This window comes from Acromyrmex echinatior, chromosome 1 (assembly GCF_024713525.1).
Source record: "Acromyrmex echinatior isolate Ae372 chromosome 1, ASM2471352v2, whole genome shotgun sequence".
Taxonomy (NCBI): domain Eukaryota; kingdom Metazoa; phylum Arthropoda; class Insecta; order Hymenoptera; family Formicidae; genus Acromyrmex; species Acromyrmex echinatior.
The window spans coordinates 27,749,027-27,776,866 of record NC_141852.1 but is presented as its reverse complement, the minus strand read 5'-3'; the positions used below and the strand labels follow the sequence as shown (position 1 = coordinate 27,776,866).

General features: G+C 31.3%; 5 protein-coding genes across 17 annotated transcripts in view; 2 read left to right on the top strand and 3 right to left on the bottom strand.

Annotated features, from left to right (window-relative positions):
* The window catches only part of LOC105148163 (putative cytochrome P450 6a13), a 28,724-nt gene extending 26,594 nt beyond the window's left edge, over positions 1-2,130 (bottom strand). Inside the window, exons 1-2 of one of the 3 annotated variants that reach the window (XM_011059708.2) lie at positions 1,921-2,130; positions 378-726 (exon numbers count right to left, since the gene is read on the bottom strand). In XM_011059708.2, the coding sequence (XP_011058010.1) occupies positions 378-713 (336 nt within the window). In that variant the 5' untranslated portion in view covers positions 714-726; positions 1,921-2,130. Of the gene's footprint in view, positions 1-377; positions 1,891-1,920 lie in introns of those variants that run through there. The other 2 variants (XM_087406675.1, XM_087406670.1) reach the window with 2 other exon arrangements.
* Positions 2,131-4,588: 2,458 nt separating this feature from the next.
* Positions 4,589-10,725, top strand: LOC105148166 (galactoside 2-alpha-L-fucosyltransferase SEC1). Its single transcript, XM_011059713.2, has 3 exons — positions 4,589-5,567; positions 7,566-8,268; positions 8,416-10,725. The coding sequence occupies exons 2-3, from the start codon at positions 7,796-7,798 to the stop codon at positions 8,954-8,956; spliced, it is 1,014 nt and encodes a 337-aa protein (XP_011058015.2). The 5' UTR covers positions 4,589-5,567; positions 7,566-7,795; the 3' UTR covers positions 8,957-10,725.
* Gas8 (Growth arrest specific protein 8) lies at positions 10,279-13,521 on the bottom strand. Its single transcript, XM_011059714.2, has 8 exons — positions 13,182-13,521; positions 12,719-12,936; positions 12,390-12,651; positions 12,002-12,262; positions 11,742-11,909; positions 11,590-11,676; positions 11,272-11,481; positions 10,279-11,194 (listed from the first exon to the last, which is right to left on the bottom strand). Exons 1-8 carry the CDS (start codon positions 13,182-13,184, stop codon positions 10,979-10,981), a joined length of 1,425 nt encoding a protein of 474 aa, XP_011058016.2. The 5' UTR covers positions 13,185-13,521; the 3' UTR covers positions 10,279-10,978.
* Positions 13,522-14,702: 1,181 nt separating this feature from the next.
* fbl (pantothenate kinase 3 fbl) lies at positions 14,703-24,808 on the bottom strand. Of its 11 annotated transcripts, XM_011059716.2 has the most exons (12): positions 24,702-24,808; positions 20,763-20,951; positions 18,610-18,784; positions 16,959-17,137; positions 16,694-16,867; positions 16,308-16,475; positions 16,158-16,234; positions 15,904-16,080; positions 15,672-15,807; positions 15,403-15,516; positions 15,210-15,329; positions 14,703-14,992 (listed from the first exon to the last, which is right to left on the bottom strand). In XM_011059716.2, exons 3-11 carry the CDS (start codon positions 18,725-18,727, stop codon positions 15,276-15,278), a joined length of 1,197 nt encoding a protein of 398 aa, XP_011058018.1. In that variant the 5' UTR covers positions 18,728-18,784; positions 20,763-20,951; positions 24,702-24,808; the 3' UTR covers positions 14,703-14,992; positions 15,210-15,275. The 11 variants fall into 11 exon arrangements, with proteins under 11 accessions (XP_011058018.1, XP_011058023.1, XP_011058024.1 ...); XM_011059721.2 differs by lacking the exons at positions 20,763-20,951; positions 24,702-24,808 and adding an exon at positions 20,527-20,744; XM_011059722.2 differs by lacking the exons at positions 20,763-20,951; positions 24,702-24,808 and adding an exon at positions 20,577-20,744.
* LOC105148169 (man(5)GlcNAc(2)-PP-dolichol translocation protein RFT1) lies at positions 24,807-27,798 on the top strand. The gene is made up of 8 exons (XM_011059715.2): positions 24,807-24,940; positions 25,094-25,296; positions 25,509-25,695; positions 25,772-26,056; positions 26,123-26,254; positions 26,723-26,854; positions 26,924-27,424; positions 27,507-27,798. The coding sequence occupies exons 1-8, from the start codon at positions 24,881-24,883 to the stop codon at positions 27,663-27,665; spliced, it is 1,659 nt and encodes a 552-aa protein (XP_011058017.2). The 5' UTR covers positions 24,807-24,880; the 3' UTR covers positions 27,666-27,798.
* Positions 27,799-27,840: the final 42 nt, after the last annotated feature.

The following is a 27,840-nucleotide window of genomic DNA, read 5'->3' as shown; positions in this document are numbered from 1 at the left end:
ACCCACATGAGATCTCTTAATATAATAAAAATATATTTTTTGCTAAACGTTTGATTGCACACATTCAACTTTAATTATATCATATAAAACATGAAATATAATAAAACTTTAATTATACATCATAAAACATGAAATATGAAATAATAGTTCTCAGGTGAAAAAATATAAAGCAATTAAGGTAATTGGCCCAGAAAATGTCAGGGTACCGCCAAGTTCACGTATTAAAAACGTATTTTAATGCTTTCTGTCGATCGTGAGGTTTGCTAATATTTTTATTGGTTCCAAAGAAGTATTTACAATGTTGTGTTACATTATGAAATTCATAAATATACGAATTCACTATTGATTAACTGAGCCATCTACCTTACTTTAAATACCTTTTTGGAATAAGAAATACCACGTTCTGTAAATATCATACTGTCTGTGATCAGAACATCTTTGATTAAAGCGGGATCATTTATCATTAAGATTGGTGTTGTTTTAATGAAGAATCCTACTAGTGATGCATGTTTATATTCATCATATATCTCCTTATAATATTCCAGAGGTATTTTTTTTTGTAATATAATATCCTTTGCCGTGCCAAAATATATTATGGGTTTAGGTCCAGGTATTCCATGTTTTTTCCAGAAATTAAACTTCAATTTGTAATAATAATAAAAGGCAAAGATGAGAACAATAATTCCGCATAAAATTTCCAAAATTTCCCTCATTTTTATTCAGTATCTATAATAGAATCTTCATAATTAAAATACAAATATTTTGCATATATATGTATATATGCAACATTTGTATTTTAATACACACACACACACACACACACACACAACATTTATAAATGTGTACGTATGTGAGAATGCCCGGTAAAAAATTTGTGATGTATGAATATGTATAATCATAAACATACATACACATATATAATAATGTATAAATATTCATAATATATATAATTTTATATGAAATATGTCCATACATATTCATACATCTTTTTTTCTTTTGTAAAATTACTTTTTAGAAATAATAATAATAATATGAAAACATTAAAAATAATTAAAAAGGTAATTTCCGCACTATTAATTTTAGAAAAAATCAAATTGGAAAAAATGTAAAAAAATTACTTATATATAATTATATGTAAAATTGTGCATAATTATGAGTAATTTTTTTTACATTTTTCCAAATTTATTTTTTTCTAAAACAAATAATGCAAAAATTATCCTTTTAATTATTTTTTATGTTTTCACTATTATTTCTATTTACTATTATTATTTCTATTATACTAAAAAGTAATATTACAAAAGAAAGAAGGACGTATGAATACATAAACATATTTCATATATAATTATACATATTTATAACTATTTATACGTGTTTATGCATGTTTATACATATTTGTACATATTCATGCATGAAAAATTTTTTACCGGAAAAAAGAAAAAAAAAAGATATTATGTTACATTTATTAGAATAATAAATCTATTAGTAGTTTATTATCACAGACTTAGTGTATTGTAGTGGAGACTCTACGTGTTCAATAATACTCACAATTAGTAATATTGAATCAGTAATACTAACAGCATATATCATTTTTAGTATTTTTGCAATCTTATACGATCAGTATGATTAATAATTTAGGTATTCCACTTTAGTTTTACATACATTATTTATTGCATTTGTGACATACTATGATATGGATCATAATAAAGCGATACTGATGCTCAAGAACTAAAATCCATCACCATCAGTATTCTATATTAATCCACCAATATTTACCACACGATCAGTAATATTGCCAGTATTTAATACCGACAGTATTATTAACCGTGTAGAGTCACCTTAAACATAATGGCAATAAATAAGTTGATAATATGTGTGTTGATAATATGTGTGTGAATACATAATATCAAATTTGTTACTTACTTAAGGAAAAGATCAAGTTAGCAAAGTTAAATATTGAAAAATGTGTCACAATACCGTAATATGTTCTTTATACTTGAAATTTATCCATAAAATTACTTATTTCATTTGTTTAAGAAAACAATTAGTTAATATATTTGTTTGACGAAAAAGCATGTGCAAATATATATGCTTTGAAACTAAGTAACTTATCATATCAGGCAGTTTATCAACGTTTTTTACTTTTATTGTGCAGTTTCACTTTGTGTACTTACATATTTTACCATTACTGATACATATATTACTGATAAGTCAAACTGTTAATGATAAGGTAAAAATAGCGAAATAAAATAGTTTTTGCTTACGAATACTGATTTAGATAATCGATGATTATCACCTTTATTATATTATTGTACATTAGCACAGAAAGATTGCAAAAGGATTACAGATATATCTCATTACAATGTTGTAATATTGCAAATAGATTGCGCAATGTATTTATTAGCAATATTGTTACAATGCCATAGTATCATAAGAATGTTCGCCTTCAGCAAGATTGTAATGCCATAATAATGTTGCAGCTCAATTTGCAACTATTATTAAAAATAGTTCTTTTTTTATTGAATATAATTTGGAATACAATTTATGATATAAATTAAAAAATGCAGATAAAACAAATCAATATATATTTTATATTGCAATTTTATATTTTACATATAATTTTATATAATTATTGTATTTTATACTTAATTGCAAATTATATATAGGTATATATATGTATATAAATAAAAAAATAATATATATATATATATATATATATATATATGTATATATATGCAGGGTGGCATGAATATACGGCCCCACTCATTCCGAGCAGGTAGAGCCTATGGCCTCAACAAGCTCGCGCACTTTCACTCGTCGTTCAGTCAAAACAATATCGTGGACTTTATCGATGATTTCTGACGTAGCAGCCTCAATTGGACGTCCCGAATAAGGTGCATCACATGTGGATGTACGACCACATTTAAATTCATTCACCCAATTGTATACAGTCGCAAACGTTGGTACAGATGTGCTATGAACATCATCCAACTCGGCTTTGATTTCTTTCGGTGTTAAACCTTTCATATGTAGATGTTTGATCACTGCACAAAACTTATTTTTTTCCATTTTGCAAAAAATAAAGGTTGTTCGCTTTAATCGTCTACAAAACCACGCGATGAATTCCGCTCAAAATTTGACAGTAATCAGCTGAAAGATGCTACTTGTCAAAAAGTAATGTGACATGACGCTGCGAGTACCTTCTAAACAGATTTACTTAAGAACTTATTGACTTATCCTCATAACAATTCTTTTCCTGTAGTATTATAATTTTGTTCGGCTTTATTTAGAATTCGAGTCGCGTAAGCAATCGGACGATCTTGACCTACGGGCCCTTGTGATAATACGGCTCCTATTGCAAAGTCCGACGCGTCAGTGGTTACTGGGAATTCTCAAATGAAATCTGAGTAACTGAGTATAAGTACTGTTATGAGTTTCATTTTTAATAATTTGAATGCATTCTTGTTCCATTTTCGAATGTAACTTCTTTTTTAGTTAAGCTTGTTAGAGGCTTCGCAATTTTTGAAAAATTTTCGATGAATTTCCGGTAGTATCCAGCTAACCCGATAAACGATTGTATGGTATATTTTTAATTTTTTTCGGCACAGGAAAGTCTTTTACAGCGCTTAATTTACTCGGATCTGAACGTATTCCTTCTTCGGTTATTATATGTCTGAGATATATTACTTCCTTTCGTAGAAACTTGCACTTTTCTGTAATTCAAATTATATTTACGTAGTCATTGCATTATCTCGCTTATGATGTTCCTCTAGACTCGGTCCGTAAATAACTATATCATCTAGGTACACGAGGCATCTCAAACTTTTTCCGCTAATATTGTGTTCATTAATCTTTGAAACATCGCGAATGCATTTCTTAACCCGAACGGCATTCGGTTAAATTCATAATGTCCGTGCGAGAGAAGGCAGTTTTATTTTTGTGTTCCTTACTCATAGGAATTTGATGATATCCCGATGCATTTTTATTTATTTATAGGAATTGCATAAAGCAAATATCTATGTCTTTTCAATTTTGAATACATTTTTATTCATTTATACGAATTTCATAGAGCACATGCCTTTCAATCCAAAAATAATATTAGCATTTTCTGCGTATCGCGAATACTACTCAATTCAGAATTGTGAATAGAAAGTTTTTTTAATTCAGTTAAATTGAAAAATAATATCAGCAATTTCTATGCAACGTGAATACTGCTCAATTCAATATTCTGAATATGAAATGCAATTTTTCAATCTGATTGAATAAAAAAAGTTTTTATTTAAAAATAGATCATAAATACTACTTAAATTATTTAAAATTATAAGTAGAAAATTTTTCATTTTAATAATAACTAAGTTCAAAAAAGTTGTAACGTAAAAATAATTGAGCTATGTTCTTTTGTTTCTCTTTGATTAGAAATAAAATGAATGATCGATGTGAACTCGCAAACCAAGTCGAATACAGCTCGAATATTATGCTGATCATGGCGCGCGACATCGGCCAAGCGAGATTAGAGTAATATTATAAAAATTGCTTATACTATCTGATAGAAGACACTTTTTAATTTGTACTCATACTTTTAAAATTTTATTTTTATTTTTATTTAAGAAATTAATTATTTAAAAACAAAGTTCCAGCAAACGAGAATGGATTTAAATGAATTGAAATGGATTCAGATTTTCAGAAATATTGATTTACGAATGTTAAAATGAATGCTTTTCAATCCTGAATGCATTTTTATTTATTTATAGGAATTGCATGGAGCATATCTTTATGTCTTTCAATCTAAAAATAATATTAGCTTTTTCTGTGCACACAACAAACATTATGAATACTGTTCAATTCAAAATTTTGAATAGGAAATGCAGTTTTTCAATCCAATTGCATCCAATTGAATCTTCCAGTTGAATCCAACTGGATAAAAAAAAATATTCGCTATTTAAAATATGCATTTGGATAGAAAAAAATTTCAATCCATTTTAATTCATTCTCGTTTGTTGGGGGTGGTATGTCAGTCGGTGACTTTCCTCTATTTATGTGCCGTTATATGCTTTCAACTCCATGATGTTTTCGCGATACTTCGTGGGAGCGCGAGAGGCGCAAATTACTGACGGGCGACGACGGCAGATGGCGGTCTCGGAAAGGCGCCAACAGAAAATTAAAAATCTATACGTATCACGGCGCCGGTTGTGGCGGCTGTGTGGGGTAGATGACGTCACGCTCGCCACCCCCGGGAGAAATCATCCCCGACGAAAGGATGGCACTGACGGCAGCTTGCCCCCGTTCGAGCTGGACAGCGCCAGACGGTGCATGAAACTATTCCGGGTGTCGCTACGTCGTAGAGGAAGCGAGGAGGAGCGCGCGAGGCGATTGACGTGAAGTGAGCGTCGCCGCCCTGAAGGTTGCCGCGGAGCGTGGACGGCGACAGCGAAGGTGACGGTGACGACTGATTTACGACGGCCGGGGGTGCAACAAGCGTTCGTGCCGGGCAAACATGAGCGAACCGAACCCGCGGCTGATTGCGAGGCTCGACCTGTGCGTCGCGAATCGCGCCGAGTTCGCTGGAACAGGTGAGTAGAGAATTCTGTTCACGAGGTTTATTCGACATCACGGAGGTCAAGCTTCCTGGAGCTAAATTCGCGCCGGGAGAGCGAGAGCTTTTTAAAAGAGCAGAAGCTGGTTGCGAAGACATTGAAAGTATTATCACTATCCTGTTCTCGCTTTATCGCGATTAAAGCGAATAAAGTGTCGATGCTTTCCAGCAAGAGACACAGTGATCATTTCATTTCTATTTAATATTGACAAACAATAATTCACTGTGTTACTTGCTGGAAAATACTTTAAGTATTGTAATTCTTGTATTATGTCTTAAACGTGAGAGGAAGAAAAATAGAAGACATGTTGCACAGAAAACTAATTGTAAGAGACTTGTAACATTGAATATAAGACCCACTTATTGCGTTTCTTGAAGGTCTCCGACTCTCCGCGATTGATCTCGACGAGCTGCATACGTCGCTTTGATAGCAGAGGAGAATGTGTGTCATGCACGCAATTTTTATCCTTGCGATATAAGAACTTTGAATGAGTATGCATATGTGCGACTTTACAAATTTACAGATTTTCCATGAGAAGATTAATGTTTGCCATGAGGGGATGCAACACGATTAACTGCGGTGCGCAATTTTATATATTCAAAAATTGCGAAAGATCGATAGCACGATGTAAAAGAGATATGAAAGATATCATAATTTTTGACAATTAGTGTGCAATTGGATTTCTCATATACGCATGAAATTTTTCTTTCAATCGCTCTAGCAGTTTCTAAGCCACCAGGATCATTTATGTCTCATAGTTTCGTAATATTGTTTAACTCTCCGTGGGTTAACATTTTTTTCACTGCTTTCTTAATCCAACTGGTGCCTGATTATGTTTTTCAAAGTGTCTTTGAATTATAATAAAATCTGAAAAAATTTTAATGACCCAAAACTTTTTACTTTTTTTGTGCATATCTAAATTTGAGACAAAATAATTTAATAACTTAAATAAGACAGGTCAAAATTAGAGCCAAAAATAATTTAAAATTAAAAATTCGAGTCTTCAAAGCTCCGGTTGGACTACGGAAGATTAATGTACCAAGTAGAGTTTCTTCATATTTTAGAATTTCCGAGATAGAAAATTTACGTCATCAAATATGACGATATGATACGTTTCATTTTTCAAAACTTAAGAATGCCGTAAGGGATTTCATGTCCCGCATATTCTTTTCATCCACTTATCATTCCGTATTAATTATGCACTTATTAACATCATTTAGACATAGTTGCTATATTAGTTGCGAAAGACAAGTTATTGCATGATTTACATCGAAAATCGCATTCAATAAATCATTAGCCGTCTCAATATGATTTACTTAATTTTTTTACAATTACGAAGCCGACATATTATATATATATATTTGTCAAAAGCGCTACTTGCATGAAATTTTACTCGAGCTTTGCATAGTAATTGTGTGTTAGCCATGTCCTTTTTCTGGAGAATTATCCGAAGAAGAAATAATTTAATTTGTTTGAGAAACGAATTAAATTACGTTTAAACTACTTGACACATTTCTATGGATAGCGATTATGCGCATATTGATTAAGTACTTGACAAAGGGTAAGATATTTTAAAACGAAATATATGAAGTGCAATTAATAAATGGAAGAGTGTTAGCTTCAGACCTGATGATGCGGTTTTTATAATTTCATGTAATTAAAATTTCTGAATATATAATTTAACGCTTCCCATTGTGAGAAATATTTCTTAAAAATATAAAAAGATTGAAATGAATTCATATCGTTATCGTATCATATTAAAAACTGATTTCTATAATTTTCTGTTCTTATTATTTCTACATTACATAATTATGTCTCGACATTATAATCTTAAAATAACGCGTAATATTCAACATGATACGTTATTTTAAACGATATGTGCTCGAATATTCTTAAAGTAATCCTAAAATATTGTCCTAAAGTATTGTATTTATATATTTATCGCTCATTAATCGCTCATTTATTGTTGCTAAGATGTACGTCGGAAAGCAAAGGACATGGCACACCTGTAGATACGAAATGCCGGACTAGCACGAGAAGCGAGCGACCGACCAGTAGAGGCAGAGCAAGCGAGAAGCAGAGCAAAGTAGTGACAAGAGGGTAGAAAGCAAATACATAGAGTGAGGGAGAAAAAGTGAACGATAGAGAAAAAAAAACAGCATCCCGTCGTTGAAAATTTGCGTGGCGCAAAATTAGCAGAGAGAATGAGTCATGCTCAGCAGCATGTGCTTGCGAGCGCGATAGTCCTCGCGGTGTTAGTGGTATTCTGCATCCACGTCTTCCTGTTTCCCATGTACACGTCGACCCCGCCGGCACATCACATGAAGATCTCCGCGTACGAGCAAGCACTCTGTCGTACGAATCTGAAGAACAACATCCGTATACCGGCGTCAGAATTGCGCAACAATCCTTGTCCCAAATATGGCATAGTCTCGGCAATGCAAGGTGGTAGACTGGGTAACCAGATCTGGGAGTACGTTTCTGTGTGGGCAACCGCCCGGAGAACCGGCCTAGAGCCATTCATGCCGCGTTGCATTCTCAAGACCCTAGAAGAGCACTTTGAAAACCTCAGCATCCCGCCACTCAGCTACATCGGTAGATGTACTCTAGATGTTGGCCAGATGGTTAATTCGCTCAGTCAGTGGAATAGTACGGAGCAAAATATCATAATACCTAGGTCAGTATTTTTTAAGATTTCACAGCACAAACTACCGTGAAATAAATACGTAAATAAAATTATGCAAAAAAACAATAAGTTTCTCTTAATCTTTTAAAAAATATATTTAAATAAAAATTAATTTTTTTTTTTTTTTTTTTTTTTCAGGCATGCGGCTTACTGGTCTTTGATACTGGTCTGGCTAGATGACGTACGACGAGAATTTACATTTAAACCGAGTCTAAGGATCTATGCAGAGAAAGTATTGAAACGCGTGGCGGAAAAATTCAACTTGTCCTCGCCAACCTACGTCAGCGTACACGTACGCAGGACCGACTATGTAGATTACCTTTGGCAGAAGTTGAAAACGCGGCCGGCGCCGGTAAGTTACTACTTGTCGGCGATGGATTACTTCGCTGGCAAGTACAACAACGTAATCTTCGTAATAACGAGTGATAATATCGCTTGGTGCAAGTATAACTTGCGCAGCAAACGTCACCGAATCAGCTTTGTATCAGAAAATGATGGCAAAGGTCCGGGGAAAGATCTGGCGGTCTTGTCCGCATGCAATCATAGCATAATAGATTACGGTACTTATGGCTCCTTTGGAGCTATTTTGGCCGCCGGCGAAACCGTAGTTTACAATGTAACAACATACTTTTCTACATTGATTGCTAACGTTCTACCAAATTGGAGGATAATGAGTTGAACGAAAAAAATCAAATAATCCGTAAAGCAAACAGAACACATTTATGTTACATCGTATGCGCACATTTTTTGTAATACATAATCTTTTCGAAAGGCGATAAATTATTCTTGGAAACTTTTAATTAATTTACAAGTTTCCGTAAACTTATGATTCCTTTTCAATACCAGTAAAGTACAAAATTTGCAATTCAGTGTTTAAATTAATTAATACAATTCTTATCAGACCGCAGACCAAGTGTGTATAAGCTACATACAGATAATCATTGTATATTTACATCTGCTACCTATGCAAATATGGTAATTTTGAACTACTTGAAAGTGTACCTTGCCTTTCTCCTATCTAGATAATATATATGCTCATATATTTTCCTTTTATTTATTATACAAATGCGTAAGTATCTCGCTAGTAGTAAAATTAAATGAAAGTGTGTTGCTACATCACATCAAATTTTATATATATAAATGCGTCATACTGCTTAACTATATTAAGCATATATTACGCTTTTATTTAAATTTAATGTGCGCACAAGCTAGAAATCGATGCACTTATAAATGTAGCGAGCAAATTTTTCAAGGAACTCGAGGAAAAGGTTTACAATGGAACAATGGACCACTAATATCTAAAATTAAAACAGAAGCTTATTTTTTCTACGACTCTGATACATACTTGACACGGCCGTAAAAATTTAATAAAAAGGAAAAAAAGCGTAGATCGGATGTTCTTTCCAGATAAGGTGGTAACCAAACGAGCCTAATTCAAAGAAAAAAAACACGCGTACAGATAAATTCTAAATTTTACAGTGCTCAGAATTATATCCGATTAATCTCTTAGTATTTCGCGTAATCTTTTCCAAAATCTGGATTTTTTATATATTATTTCATAATTTCATAATTTGTGTAATTTTCTATAAGTAGAGCCTAGTTGTGGGGTTTCAAGTTTGATTGATTACACATTTCAACGTGCATTTCATATCGTAGTAAGCGTATAACATACACTTCACAGACACGAAAAACCGACATATTGACAAAACCATCTGTAAATCTTATAATGTACAATGATTTCAACTGTGATTCTATTTCTTATTGTGCCAAAATTCTTAATATACACATAAGCATATATATAAATATATATGTATAATATATATATATATACACACACATCTATATATGTATTATAAAATTATATCTATACAAAGTGTTGTATAATATTTACAAATCTGTGAGCAAATGATAAATTATTTCTTCACTTAACCGTAAAGTATTATAAAATGGAAAAGTTTACAGACTATTACTATTATTGCGTGAGAAACGAATGGGGAAATATTTTACATAAAGCCAGTGAAATTTATTAACCATGTGACCTGATGTATTTGACTTACAGTGTTTTACAAGTTAGACTATAGTCAGTGTCTAATATCTATATGTTAATATCTATATATGAATGTTTTCAATGTATTTGTGCCTGCCAGTTGTTGAATATTTAACAAGATGTTGGAGCATAAAATGGAGTTATGCAATGAGTAATAGAAATGAAAATATATGAGCTGATTATATATCAGATTTTTCATTGCCAACATTAATTGCGACAAGAAATATGATTAGAGACAAAAGCATGAATATGTTGAATAATTACTGAGGCTATACAACTTTCAGGCATAATACGATCTACTCTGTACATTCTCTGTGATAATTTTATGTAATTTTTGAAAACATAATGCATAAGCTAAAGTGTATTTGTTTTACAGAATAAAAATACTCTGTGTCAAAAAATTCTGTACATATATCGATCTATTCAAAAATAACATTTCAGGTTTTTCCATCGCTAGATGTATTAAAATGCGCGTATTATCAAATATCCTATACAGTGCTAAATATATATCAAATTATATGGCTTACTAAAAACTTATTATCTCTTTCATTAAAATCTATAAAAAATAATGATAAAACACTTGTCAACACAATTTTCTCAGACAAGACATAAAATTTTCACAAATCGATTATATATAAATATTTTTAAAATGTATTACTGATTTGCGGTAACGAGACCAGCTGGACCTAAACTCAATTTCGTACCAATTGTCTTCATCCTTAGAGGCTGAAACCCAAGTTCAGTCTTGGGAATTCCATATTCTTGCAATTTACTCTCATAAATTGCTAACAAATCGTCATGTGCTTTACATACTTTCGCTAATTCATATTGTAAGTCTTGTATTGCAGTATTTTTTCTATTGAGCATATCCTACAAAGAAATATTGCATTATTATCATATTCGTATTTAATTCACATAATTGTGGTAAGATTGTATTTAATGTATACCTCTAATTTTTTATTCATATTAATCACCGCCGCAGGATCTAATTGAGCAGCAGCTAACACTTCGCTAATCTGCACTTCACGTTGCTCTAATAAATCCGATAACTTTTCTAATTTTTTTTCTAAGAGTACATTCTTTAAACCTGTTTTTTGTTGCAGCTCAAATATAGCCGACACAAATCTAGAATGTAACTCGTCTCTTTCGGATTGGCACTAAATAAAATATTAGAAATATATTTTATAAGAAATAGTATATGTATATTTCGAAAATGTTATATGTATTGTTTAAATATCTTATTTTTATATGTTTAAATATCTTACTTTTTCAAAACGTAGCTCGAGAACTTCATTTTCCCATTTTAAATTTTCTAAATCCTTCATCACTGCGGATAATCTTCGTTTTGTGTTCTGTAATAATTATTAATTCAGTTTTTCATAACGCTATTATATAATGATATGTTTTAAATACCAACAACTAAGCATTGCTTGTCTTTCTCGTAATTTGCAAGTTGACGATTAAGTTCGGTAATCGTTTCTTGCAAAGCTTTCAAGTCAATCAAATATTTTTTATTTTCTATTGTTAATTCCCGTTGTTGTTTCTTCATACGTTCCTCATTGTTTCTCATCATTTCCATTTGTTCCTATTAAAAGATATGCTATATTAATTGAAAAATTATTCATTCTTATTTTCCGTGACTATAATTGTAAAATTTATAATAACTATAAGGTTCACCTTCATACTCTTAATTAACGATAAGTTATTCAGAGTGATATCATTGTAATAATTTTTCATTTCAGTAAATGCATTCTCGTGATTCTTTATCAAATTCGCAATTTGCGCGTTCTTTCTCTCTTCTACTTCAGTTATTTCCATACGATGTTTCAATATTAAGGACTCATATTGGCTTGTTAATTTTTGTTCATATTTTTGTTCCAATTCTACTGCTTCAGACTCAAATTTTTTTATCATATTGTTCATTTCCTCTGAATTATGCTGCATTTCATATGTATAAAAGTGAGCGATTTTTTTCTCAATTACAATTTAATAAATACGTACATATAAAGAAAGATAGAGAGGGAAGGAGGGAGAAAAAGAGAGAAAGAGAGATTTTGTGTCTTACCGCTTTTAATGCGCGAATTTCGTTCATGTACGCCAATTCCTGCTCTTTCTGTACTTTTTTAAGGTTGGTTTTATCTTTAATAAGCTCATTTTCTTGCACAATATGATCGTCTTGTGCCAATTTAAGAGAAACTAGATGCTCTGCTTTGGTTTCAGATAAATTAGTCTGATGCTCATACATCAAGTGCTTCACTTTCTGCTTATATAATTTGAGTTCAGCTTCGTGATTCTCTACTAATTCCTCTTTCTCACGTTCTTTATTTCTGAAGAATTTTAAACGCATTTACATTCGTCAGTGATTCAAATGGTCATTTATTATCGGTAAAGTACCTGACTACAGCACGTGCTTCATTCAATTGATGCCTCGTAATTTCCCAAAAAGTTCGTAGTTTGTCCCTTTCTAGTTGAAAAAAGTTTCTTTCCTCCCGTTCTCGTTCCAGCTCTTCCAATATCTTATGTGCATATATCTCTAATTGTTCCCTATTCATTTTTGTTGTATCTACCCCTTCGACCTGATCTATCACTTTCCCTTTCGCTTTTTTAGGACCCTTTTTATCAATTTTAAACAATTAACACACATAGTTCAGAAATAATTGAGAGATAAGAATGATATAAAATGAAAGAATAGAATGAATAGAAAAAAACCATACATGGAATTATATAAAAATGCTTGTAAAAAAGTATGTATTAATAAAATACTGATAAAAATTGATAATATTAATATTAATACAAATAATGATGATCTATTGTAAAAAAAAACTTATAATAGGTTAATTAAGATTAATTAACTTACCATTTTTATTGGTATCAAAAAAGATCGATGTAAAAAGATTTATATAATGTACTGATCTGTTCAAAAATATAAAAAATGTATAAAAAAAGTAATGAATAATAATAATGATATCACTACAAAATCTATAGTCTCGCAACAGCTGACTTATGTCTGTAGAAATCAGTCTGCTTGACATTTAGAGTGGCACTGTTTTGTAAGAATGTTGCTAAGTAACCGTGTCTTGTATTCTTGCATGGTGGAAATAATTTCCACCATGTATTCTTGTTCTTTCTTAAGTATTTATATATGCAGTTTTCATGCGACTTTCATGCTTTTCAAATATGAAATATTTGCAAAATATACATTATAATACGATATGAAACATATATATTATTGAAACTAATAAATTCAGAATATATTTTTGTATCTATTTTGTTAGCTACTTAATTTATCACAAAATTTTATTTTTATCGTAAGTAATACGAAATAGTATGGATATACATACGCATTTTTCATTGTATATTAAAATGATATTTTATTCAGATTTGTTTGGCATGCTTCCACAATTGCAACAAAAATAAGCTATTCGCTTGTATAAGGATATGCTTATGGTAATATTAAATTACTCGATAAATTATAAATAACATATCTCCAAAGATTTATTAATTGTCACATTTCAAATAGAAAATAAATATATCATGATTATTGTTTTCTAAAATGTGTGTACGCATTTTTTTATAATAATATCAATATGATTATCACTTATTGTATCAATATTTCAATTATATTTTTTATTCATTTACATTACATCACAAAATTTCTCAAAAACAAAATTTAATGTTTGACACATCTCTCGGCACAAACGCTAAATATTCAAAAAATATTCCTAAAATCCCCAAAAAACATTCCAAGAATCCAAAATATTTTCCAAAATATTCTGAATAGTATTTATGATAAAAGAAACATTCAAATGTCGACTAAAAATTTCATTACATATTCTAAGAATGTTCCATATATATATATATTCCACAAAATTTTACTTTGGAAAATACATTTAATATGTTTTCACTTCGGAGCCCAATTTTGGGGCTCTTTTCACAGACGAAGTGTTGCGCTGCTTCTTGTGATTTTTGTTTACGAATAAATGCTCTTCGTCGCGGTCCTCTGTCGGCGAAGATGTGCACTGCTCGCTCGCTCGCAATTTTATTATGAAATATATAAAAAGTATTCACATTCTGAACATTTCATCGACATTTGCAACTTTCTGTGAATATTTAGCGTTAGCTGCGGGTTTCAACAACTTCCAATATGTATTACATCATATCACTATCTTGACGGAAGCGTATATTTTTTTTATTACAAATCGTGATTTCACTGGAGCGATATAAAAAATTCTTAATTTATGCAACTATCAGAAACGCATGAATAATAATTTCATAAAAAAGTTATATTAATATTCAATTAAAAATTCATTTTAAAAGGTTCACCTTGTAACATGCAATAACAACAAAATTACTAATATTAACAATCAGTGCGAAAGTATTTACTGCTACACAATGGTTTTATTCGATTATAAACTTACGAAGAGAAAAGATGTGTAAGTGTAATAATGATTACCATATTACATACATAAAAATTTGTGTGCACATTTGTAGAAAAATTTTACAATATAAATTATGAGGTAGAACTAGTCTATGCGGCATGTAACAAACATCGGAAGGAGAGACTATCCTTAATCCTTTTGGATTTGGTCCTTTACAGATTCTATTTGCTGAGTTGTGTTAGATTTGTGCTCGTAATCAAACAATTATAGCAAAATAATTACCCTCCGACTAAAATTAAAAACATTTTGACAATTATTTTTTTCTACATTAAAATAGTGATAAATTATACAATGACACTTGACAAATATACTCTTAATCCTACCACATAAATATCAAGGCTTTCCATATTAATATAAATGATTACTCAAATAAATTGTAGATTTATGAATAATTGAAAAAAAATGTAACAAAAATAAATATAATTATGTTGAATAATCTTGCTCACTCAAGAAATGTTCTGCGAAGTTGGTCATATGGAATGCTACATGTTATATGACTATTTCCCCATTGTTTAGCTCGATTCGCCATTAAATTGTAATAAACATCCCACCGCTCCGAAATAACCCTGAAATCAAGATATAATATCCTATGATATCTGAATAGTATTTTTAAATATGAACTTTTAGTTAGATTTTTACTTCATGTTCCAAAAACAGTGCTTTCAAAGTTCCTTTAGACCAATAATCCATAGCATAGGCCAACAATTTCATTGATATGGGATTTACTCTGAGAAAATTTCCTACAAATACAACCTAAAAACAAAAATTGTTATATATAACTACTTTATATTATATTATATATATATATATATATATATATATATATATATATATATTAGTGTAGTAAAAATAATGGATTTCTTTTTATTACACCTAATATATATATAACAATTATATATTTTTATTACCCTTTCAATTTTTTCATTAACAGCACACATACGCGCGATAGAACCAATATTATTTGTGATAGTAACAAGAGTTGCACGCGCCAGATCTTCCTTTGTGACAGTATTTCTACGATCTTTGGAATTCATTTGTCCAAAACTAAAAATAATAAAAAAGGGGATACAAAATAAGAATCAAAATAACGAAATTACATCTTAGAATAAGAATTAATAATTGCTTTACAATTGTATATACCTGCTCGCAACTAAATCTCCAGGAAGATCGAAAGGACCATAATCACCGCCGTATATATCCTTAACCAATTTATCCACTCTTGTATTATCGCCGCCTGTTGCTAATTCTATTGCTTCTTCAAAAGTGTTACATCCAGTAAGAAGACAGCATAATCCCAAAAATGTACCACCACCTAAGCTATAATTAAAAATGTATTGATATTACTTCATAATAAATATCTTAAAACTACAAAATACAACATACATGCAATTTACCTTGTTCCAGATATCCTTTTAAAATTTTCTTGTCCATATACAGCTAATATGCTTACTCCGGAGCCTATATTAACGAGCTGTAGAAAATAATCAATCAGTAATTTCATCAATTAAAAACGCACAATAAAAAATATTTTTATATACTCTTACCAAGAAAGGATATGGTTCAGAAAAATCATAGGGTACTTTTTGGCATTTGCTGTCATCGGTAGGATTCGACCAATAATAGCATTCATGTGGATTCGTGGTCTCTATGTAGAGCATCCCACGTATTAAACTATCTAATTCATCAAATTTTGCCAAATTCATATTTACTTCCTGCCAAAGATATTTCATTATTTTAATAATTATCATGTTGCAATTTGGTTTGTTCAACTTGGTTACACTTTTTTACACTTTTTACACTTAAAATGAGATAGATATATATTTGGCGCTGAAAAAAAGAGAAAGCAAAGTTTCTGAGTGTAAAAAGTGTAAGCAAATCGAACAAACTTAATTATAACAAGGCAAAGGCAAAGATAGATAATTTTCCAAACCTTTTTAAAATTATCTTCGAATTTAAAAGCACCACCCCCAGTGGCACAAACAGTAGTCACAAGATTTGCCATACCTTTTGATTTTGCTAATGCTAAAAAATTTCCCATTTCACTTGTGGGAAATCTAATAAAATGTAAGGTTCCTCGTCTGCCTCTAATACAGATATTATCCATCTGAAACAATCGTCAAATTAATTTATAAACAACAAGTTTATATAATTAATAAATTGTAGAAAGTACAAGTTAAATATTTAATAATGTTTACTTGTAAATGCGTATCACGATGGCCAGTTTTTCCATATGCCGAATTTTTAGTGAGATATCGACGAATATTTTTCAATATCTCAACTTCTGCGTCTGCTTCATCTCTCGTTATATCCTTTGGCTCAAAGTATACTAATTTGCATAATGTACCACCTATGTCCATTCCAAACCAAGGCATTGCTGCAACAATAATGTTATGATTAATATTCTTGAGACTTCCAAGTGGGTGCTTTCTATATAATTGTTGTGTGTTTCGCGGGTTTTCTCTGTGTCTAGATCCATTCTTGGAATGCCAATGTTTCGTGAGCCTTGCAGCCTGATACAGTATCAGACTGCTCCTCGTCCTGATGAAGTGGACTGCAAGGTTTCCCGTGAAAACCCGTGAAACACACAAATGTTATGATTAATATTTTACGATTATTTTATCTTGTAATTTGTGCAAAAATATGTTAAAAATTTATGTTTATAAAAAAATCAATGATCACTAGAAATTAAAAAAAAAAGCACAATTTTGCAAAAATGGTGAGATTAAATTTTTAGAAATGTGATTATTAATAATGGCATGTCATGCAGAAAATTGTGGCAAAATATAAAAATATATATACAGTAAGAAAGAATTATCTAATTACAAATATTCTTTTAGATGACAATCAAGCGAATTAAAGATAACATTTTTGTCACAAGCATCATCTATTTTGTTACGAATATTATTTAGCTTAACAAAATTCAATATTTGATACTTATTAGAGAAAACTAAGCAGTGATGTACAAGCCGGTAGTATAGATATTCATGCGATAAAATAATTATCGTATATAACTCTTCGTAGCGTTAGAATTGTACTTCGTACAGTATATATATAGATGCAGTATTCCCAATGCACATAATCATTCAAATACAATATTCTGAATATTCATAATATTAGATTACAGTATTAAATACAGACAATAATAATAATAGACACAGTATTAGTATTTCCAGTTTATATGTATATAGTCTTTTCCAGATATAGTATTTAAAGTTTCATTAGTTTCGACTTCTGTTCTTAGCTAAAAATTGATGATAAAATGAACTATACTAATGTACTGATAATAATTTAGTCAGCCTTTCATTAAAATAAATTTGAAAAAATTTAAAGATTAAATTATCGATGTAATTATATTTGCAAATAGTTATATAATATAAAGCATTGAAAATATTGCAGGTATATACAGTAAATAGTATATCGCGTGGACACTACACTCAATTTGAATTGATTTAGATCATTGCTTAGTTATTTATATTATATAATCCGAGTCCAATTTGAGCTCCGGAGCCAAAATGCAAAACCATCGACGCAAAAAAATCAATATGGGTAAGATTTCAAAGTATTGACTGTAAAGTGATATGTGTCTGAGCGACGCTCATCAATACTTTACAGTCCATGAAATCTTACTCATATTGAATTTTTTTGCATCGATGGCTTTGTGTTTCGGCTCCGGAGTTCAAATTGGATAGGTCTGATATAGTCAATCATTTCATTTTCATATGCAAAAATTTGAAAAAATTATAATCATGACGCAAGGTATAAAATACCAAACACATTTGCAAACGATGCAGCAAATAACATAATATCTAATAAAAAGTAAAAAATTGGCAATCTAAGCACACATACAATCCACTGACTCACAAGGAGATGAATGATTCCTTGCTTCTTTGGTCATGGTATTGGAGTATCCGTTAGACTGCATGTCTTTTGGAGTTAAATTGTTCTTATGGCTTTGCGGACTCATTGCTCAGAATAGAATAGTTTACTGCAGATCCCTCTGTGATGATAAATAATGTATTCGCTGAAAAAGATACATACATTTAAAAACAATTTTGTAAGTACAATTTCAAAGGAAAAATATCTCATGTGTCTACTTCTATGATATTATGTTGAAAACATTATGCAAATACAATTCATATTTCTTTTAATAATCAACGATTTTTTTTTTCATAATCCAAATGTGGAGAGCATTTAAAACTTTAAATCATTTAGATGCAAAGAATTATTTTTAAGCCAGAAGTCAAAGATCATCTTTTTCATTTGCGCACACAATATGAAATACACATGACACGAAACGCAGGAATATATTTACATAAATAACGTCACACAAGTTCATGATATATGTACATTTTTATCCATTTTTTAAATCGTTTTATTGTCGTATATAATCTGCTCTTTCATATTATATATACTTATTGGAATTGAATTAAATACAAATTTAACTGGTTTTTTTTATCATTAGTCATTTATTATTATTTATTGTATATATTTTATTGAAAAAAATATTCGTGTAAATTTGCATATATCAAGCACCAAAACCCGCTTTGACCGAAAATAAGAATCTTTTTCTTATTTAACTTGCAATTCTACATAACAACTTTATCTTCTTGAAACAAAATCCCGTAATAATTATATTGTAAATAATACCTCACCGGATAATATATAAATACAGTTTCTGTTGAAACATTACAATATCAAAACAACGAGTAGATTGACCGTGCTAAACGTTTGAATATTTATATTTTGATTACACGCGCGAGTATGAAAGCGCCCTTCTATTCATTATAGCTATATTCAAACGATAAGCGTAGACGCGCGATATCGTTACGTAACTCGTACGACTAATAATTAATTATCTAAGCGATCAATCTTCTATTATGGCATTGCTCCCATTTTGCAAATCGCGTCGACTACTCTTAACGTTCACCGAGCTATTGTCAGCAGCATTTTACAACACATTGATAAGATTCTCAAGGCACTCGTTGCGAAAAGCATCTTCAAAAGAAGATTGGCTACATTCAGCAAACTCAACAGTTGAGTGAGCGCTCGCTGCTATTGATGTATTCTTCTAGATCTAAAATTTTGATTGGATGATCTAAAAGAATATACCAATAACAGCGAACGTTCATTCAACTGTTGAGTCCACTGAATGCGCGCTCATTGTAATGCACCAACTACTTTACGATGCTCTGTTGACGACCGTCAGTCGCGTCGTCGTCACCCCGTCGACGATTAAACGTCACGTCAGACGTCACGTTGAACGTCACGTTGAGCCAAGAAATCGCGTTTAGCGACGCGAGAATTCGCCATTAGGACCGATCGAACGACGGTGGCGTGACGTCTCACGTCAGGCCGGCGTGACACTTACTCATCAGATTTACGCGAAAGCATCGAGAACCATCGAGAACGGCACAAGTTAATATACACCACGCGACCCGGACGCTCCCTTCCCTTCCGTTCCGTTTGCACCGTCCGACTGACCACGACCCGCGATGAGCGGAGTGAACGACGACTTCACGACTACACTGACTGCAGCGACTACCTCGGTGCTGTCTAAATAATACCCGGCAATACGATAACTGTACAATGAACGGGACGTCAACGGAAATCCTACTATGAGGAAACACTGCGGTCGCAGTCGCGGTCGCACGTATAGCAAATTCGATCTTGCCGAGCGCGCACCATCTCGATATACTGTAAAGGCTGCCATACATGAAATAATCTTGTGTTAGAAAAATGTAAAAATATAACATGTGATCTTGCCTGAACTAAACCCGATAAAATATTTTTAATCCACTAATGTGACGTCTTACTAATCTTTAATCGCTTGTATACGACATTGTATGCCTTTTGTGTCACAGCGCAGCCTCTTGATATACACTTATATACACTTCTCGATGCGCGATTAAATTCTCCTAAATTCACTATTAAGGAACGTCCGTCGACTTGAGAGTTTCGTTTCCTTCTGTGAATGTTCTGAGGGGCATCTTTCTTATTACCTGACATCACGGTTGCTACGGACTTTCGAAAAAATATCACGTGCCATTGCACAAATTGTAGGGACAGTGTGGTGGCGATCAGCTGATCAGCCCGTTGACTCTTTCCTTCCTTCTCTAAAATGTACATCCGTCCTTGTTAACGTTCTCGTGCAATTTCCTTCCTCTTTGACCAGTTCAGAGTTTTACTACCTGAAAAACTTGGAGTGTTTTTAGAGAATTTCTTTTTCTTCTTGAAAAAAAAGGAACTTCATGGAATTGTATACCCAGGAAAGAAGGGTACAATCTTATCTTTTTGCGACCATTTGTATTCCTACATTTTTTCCTGTATTTTTTTTCTTCACGGAAACCGAAAATTATCATAACAATGACACCCAAGAAAAACAAAGTAAAGAAAATCCTTATTCCTATATTAACGAAATATTATCGTTGTCAGTTATGCTTCAAGCTTTAATCATTTAAAAACTATTCCAGAAAAATGGATCCTCTAACGGTCACAAGAAAGAATGAAAGATATATCTTCCTTTCGAAATTTTATTGATTTTCCTGAGAACATTGTCATTTTTTTTCTTGGTAATACAAAAAGTTGACGCTTGGCAACATCTGCATATGGCATGATTTATAAATATTCATGTACATTCTTGCTGTATATTTTTTGCCAAAAATCAAATTTTTTAAATGCTCCTCTTTTTCATTTATAAATCTCTCTCTTAAAACATGTTTCCATTCTTGCATCATTCATTTATTATCCGTAATTATTTCACGGAAATTAAAAAAGTGTTTAAACTACATGTAAAATTGTTTTATTATTATTCAAAGTATGTATAATGTTTATGTGATAAAAGTATTTTACGAATCAAGAAAAATTATTCTTCTAAGTTGTAATTAAATATTTCTCGTAGATTTTTTTATTTTACTGATAAATTTTTTTTGTATATAATTGTCTATATCTGTACACGTATAATTTTTAGACTGGACCGCGTTCTTATCGCTTTATATCACATCAATATCATTATTATAATATTGTTTTTCTGTCACTGCGTCACGTACACGTTTCATTTCTGTGAGATTCTGTGAGATAAGCGATTTAATGTTTGTTGATTCTACCATCCTTCGTCATAAAATCATTTCCTGTTTTACGTAATCCTGTTGCAAAAAATCGTTCACATTAGCAATTTGCTACTCGCATTTCAAGCTAATCGGTTTTCAAGCACTTAAACATAAATTGCTCAACTATCACATTAGTGAATCGTGATGCCATACTTCATTTAAATATTCTATTTTACTTTCTTAAATTCTCTCTCGTGTCCTCCCGTCCCCCCCCTCCCCTCTTTTTTGTGACAGAGTAATAAATTGTATGCATAGACTTTGAACAGTAAGAAAAAAGTTACCTATAAAAAGACGAGAGGCAAAGAAAAACGCGTTTATAAGATAATTTTTTTTTGGAAAAATGTTCGGCAAGTTTATAACAATGCAGTGACTCGTCATTCTCAATGTTAATATCGTTGCGAATGAAATCATAAAAATTATCAGCACGTTCATGTTTACGCGATGTTATCGTTCATACGAAGATAATAATACTCAAAGACAAAACTAACAGAATCTAATTTAGATAAAAGATGATCGTACGTTTATCTGAGATTGAATTGAAATCTTGTTATACTTATTATTTTCTCCAATATATATATATATATATATTAACATTAATTTCGGTTTAATTTATTCTTCATCTTTTTCTAACTTTTAAAACTAGAAAAAAAATGAAAAATAAGTTAATGAAAACCGAGATAGTTAATTTACACTGGCGAAAATAAATAATGATCGTCAAAATAATCTTGCTAAAAAACAAGTTATGTAAAATACACTTCAATTTATTGAATTTATTCATTATTTAACAAACAAGATTGAAATTAATTGAAATGGATTCAGATTTTCAGAAATATTAATTCACGAATGTTAAAATGAATACTTTTTAATTCTGAATGCATTATTTATTTATTTATACAAATTGCATGGAGCATATCTCTATGCCTTTCAATTTAAAAATAATATTAGCTTTTTTTTGTGCACACAACATTATGAACTGTTCAATTCAAAATTTTAAATTTAATATGAAATGCAGTTTTTCAATCCAATTGCATCCAATTGAATCTAATTGAATCCAATTGGATTCAAAAAAAAGTATTCGCTATTTAAAATACGCATTCGAATAAAAAAAAATCATTTTAATCCATTCTCGTTTATTAGCTAATAATTCTCTTCGAAAATATTTTTTTTATCCTATTCCTGGACATTCAGGAAAGGTCGACATAAATTAAAAATAACGAACATCAATCATTAAGAGCAAATTTCAATTAATCTGCAGCAATTATAATTCTCTCAGTAACTGACAGAATTATTTAAAATAATATTTCTAACTATACATAAGGTATATTTAAATAAAGTGTCAAATATTTTAGACACACATCCCATCAATCAACATTTAAAAACATTCACATATAAATTATAAACAAAATCTTTTCATTTATTTCTCTTAAATTTTACTTTGTTTTTTTTTAAATCTATACATATAAAACACTTTGGTTTGTTTCCGTGTGTTAAATTTTGTTTTATCTTGTTTTCTATTACTTTTCTATTAATTATTTGATATTGTTAAGTAATTATTTTAAAAATCCTCAGAAACTAATAGCGAATTCGATCACTTGCATAACACTAGATCAGTGTATACTAATAAAAGCTGCTTTGCATGAAATTAACAAAGTTATTATAAATATTTTGAATGATTAACAATATTATTAATGATATTGTCACGTTATTTAATAATTAAAAAAAATATATGTATCATTTCATTGTTGAAGACGATTATATTGTATCACTGCATTGAGACATTATGTATGAAGTAGCTTTTAATATGATCCAGTGTAGTGCAATTAAATTCACCATAAGTGTTTCTAAAGCTCCTATTCTACAATATGTTTTTTGTTTTCTATTTCTTGCTTTTTGCTATTTTTTACATCTTGTCTTTTTGCTTCTTAGGCCCAATTATGTCACTTTGATTTTAAGCGAGACTTAAAATTCTATCTGTTTTAAAGCCAAAAAGAGACAGAGATAGAAAGAATTTTAAGTTTCACTTAAAATCAAAGTTGACGCAATCGAGCCTTATCTGGCTTTTTGTTTTATGTCGCCCGAAATAAAAGTTAACAAATTTCGAAAGGTAAGAAATACATAACAAGAAATACAATTGATAAAGCGGTTGTAAAGGGGAAAAAAAACAAGAAATAGGAAACAAAAAACACATTGTAGAATAAGCTCAAATCCATAGGTTTGTTTTCTGTAGTTGAAATAGTGTGCACTTTTGTGACCTTAAAGTGAGAAAGGTATATGTTTGAAATTTGTCGAAAGCGAGAAAGTTGAAAAAGAGAGTCAAAGAGAGTTCGAGTGCAGCAACAGAAAACAGACCACCTGTATGTGAACTTGTGAACTCTTTTTAATGTTTAGAAATATATATTTTACGTCGATAAAAAATTAGACACTTAAATACAACCTGCCTAATTACTTGTTTTTCTAATTAATAGATCTATATCAACAAAATAGTTATGAGTTACGATTAATAAATTAATCGCTGATTAAATTAATCGAAGTTTACAAGTCGAATTTTAGTCATCATCTTCAATGGGCGACAAGGTCAGTTTACTCAGTTTACACAGTTTACACGACGCTTCTCTCCGCAGCGAAAAATAGTATCGTATAAATATCTATAACCCATAATCGTCTGTCTTGCTACGTGGTCTGCGTCTGCAGCTGTATCGTCTGTATTGCCACGCATATCGACGTGGTTACGTCATGATCACGAAATGTTATCACGCTAATTACGGTTATCACTTCCTTTTCCCACTGTGACAGAATCGATCTTATGCAAACAAAAGGCTCGGTAATACATACGAAACCGAGGAGATGATTGGCGAACGTTATCCTGGTTGTCCCTGTGGTCGTAATAGATCGTAATTCTCTCACATAACTTTACCTAACCTGGGAAAGGGGGCTACGTTAATGTTTCTCTACGTCTCCCGGCGGGAATCTCGAAACATTCACACACATGCTTCTGTCGAATCGATCTGAAAATGCCGCCGAATATCCTGAAGAGTAGCTTGGAAAATGCTTCGTTTAGCATTGTATTTCAGGTACGTTGATAAAACCGGCAGTTTTATTTACAAACAATCCGAGTACTTTGAAGCATTCATTTTAATCTAAGAATACTGATTAGAGACACTGCTTTTGTATATTGACAAATATTACATCATACAAAATTTTAGAAAAAAACTCTTCTTCCACAGATATTCTGTCGTTGTGTTACATTTGTTCTAAACGCATTTGTTGTTCGTCACGTGGGCCAGGCAATCTTAGGCGTTATTAATGTGAGATTACTCTTATTGGAATCTATGATACTGTTCTTGTCACGCGAACCATTTGTGAAAGCATGTCTGACCAACACGGCAGAGCATAATTGGGCCCAAGTTATAAATCTACTGTGGCTGACGTTAGTTCTTTAGTTACATGATAATTGATCATCTCAGAAACTATACTGATTAGCCCCATTAAATAAGAAGCATATAAAAATTGATGAAGTTGTAAAACTAATCATGTTATTGAAATTAAGAAATTATGGAAAAATATAGAATTTATCAGTTTGTCTTCTGAGAGACTCAATTGTTCTCTTTGAACAAAAATGGATTAATTAATGTGTTTTAGAGTACCCATATGCATTGTAATGTCCTTCCTATTTGGATATATTTGGTTGTTCTTGCTCTCCACCACAGAGGTATTACCACCATACTACACGTTTGCAGTTTGGGCAGTTGGACTGTCATGTGTTATAGAATTGTCTTCCTTAGTTGTTCAATTAGTCGCAAGCGCATTTCTCTTCGTTAGGCTTAAAGTAAGACAACATAGACAAAAGATATATAAGAGTTTTATAAGAAATGAGTATTTCACTGCTATCTTTGTTCTTCCAGATAATTCTGGATACGATCATGATCGTTATTCGCACTACGACGTTTGTCCCACTAATATTATATTATCCTGAGAACGCATTACTTGCGTTCGGCATCGCTCAACTTGTTGCGGCAATATTTTATACAACTAGTCATTATGCATATTTTCATTATCATATCAAGAAACTGAACAAGTGGTCACAGAAACGAAGAATGTCTTTGAAAGATAACAGCGATGAATATGTAATAAGAGAGTTTCCCTTTCATACTATAGAAGATTTTTTACCTTGTCAGCTAGAAAATAATGTACGTATTATAATTATATTGTTACATTATCGTTTTGTAAGAAAAAATACAACAGTTACTCCGTAGGATTCGTACTTTGATACGAAGTTGACTAATCTCACGTGGAGCTTCTTTAGGCAAGGAATCTTAAAGCAGATTTTGACGGAAGGCGAAAGATTGATCATGACTATAATGCCAGTATTAACATTTACAGAACAGGTTTGTGTCAATATACAGAGTATTTCCCAAATTTGTAATCAAAATATTGTAGTAAGAAAGTTCTCGAAAAATTAAGTAAAAAAGTTATTCATAAATTTTGATTTTTAACAATAATTTTTGAAATAATAATGATTTAAATATGGTCAATTAGATTACGTTTAAATAGCCAACTATCCATTAATCGCACGTGCCGTATTATAGTATTAATGAGCGTGCTCAAGTATGTGCTCACTAATACTCATAAACACTATAATATGATATGCACGGTCACTGTTTTTAACATAAAATTTGTAATTAACCATATTTAAACTCTTATCTAAAAAAAATTACTGCTTAAAATAAGAATTTACAAACAATTTTCTTACTTCATTTTTTAAAACCTTTTTTATTGTAATATTATAATTCGCGAATTTTAGGATACTTGCGTATACTTCGATGTCGTCATTAGATGCTCATTTTTTCTTTAAGGGAGTCTACGAGATAGTGAATAATATGGGTTCGCTAGCTGCTAGATTTATTTTCCGTCCAATCGAAGATAGTGGTTATTTTTATTTCACACAGATAGTGAAAAGGGATAAAACGATTTCTGATCAGAATCCAGTGAGCGTCTATCCTTCCATGTTTACCATAAAATTTTATGTACCTATTTATAAACTATGATATTTTCAGGTGAAAGTACAAGAGAGTGTAAATGTGTTGACACATTTGTGTTCTGTTGTTACATGTATTGGTTTGGTTGTTCTAGTATTCGGTCAGTCTTATTCGAGTCTGTTGCTCTGGTTGTACGGCGGCTCAAAGTTGATTTTACCCTTACCTGTTCTATTGCTAAGAGCACACTGTCTCGCCGTGTTACTGTTAGGAATCAATGGCGTAACCGAATGCTACACTAACGCAACAGCCGACAATGCGACCATAAACAAGAGCAACTTGATCATGGTCTACCAGTCGATCACATTCTTGGGCGCATCGTATCTGTTTGCTACCTGGTTTGGTCCGGTCGGCTTTATTCTCGGCAACTGCGTGAATATGGGCTTGAGAATCATACATTCGGTGATATTCATTAATAAGAGACACCAAGACACAGTCTATCGTCCATTACGCGGACTAGTACCAAAGCCCATGTTCTCCACATGTCTACTTGTCGCAGCATTTGCCACTAATTTATCACATGTAAAGTATCCACGATGTAATTTTATATGTATGTATACGCTAAAATCGCATAGCGGTAAAGTAATCTCTTCCATTATTTCAGACTTACTTCTTCCCAAGTGAAAAAATATTGCACCTATTAGTTGGCATAATAATGTTTATGATTGTACTTATGTCTTGGTTATATGAAAATTACGAATTAATCCAGCTTGCCACAAGCAAATGGTATGAAAGAAGAAATAAACAGAAAAAGAGTGACTGATCCTAAACCCTCGTGTAATATAAATATAATATTTTATTTAATATATAAATCAACTATAGGTTCATTGTAAGATCTTGTAAAATGTTAAAAGATCACACACATACATATAAATATATAAATAATTTTCGTACAACTAGTTGAAATTGATTATAAATCCTTATATGAGAGAGAGAGA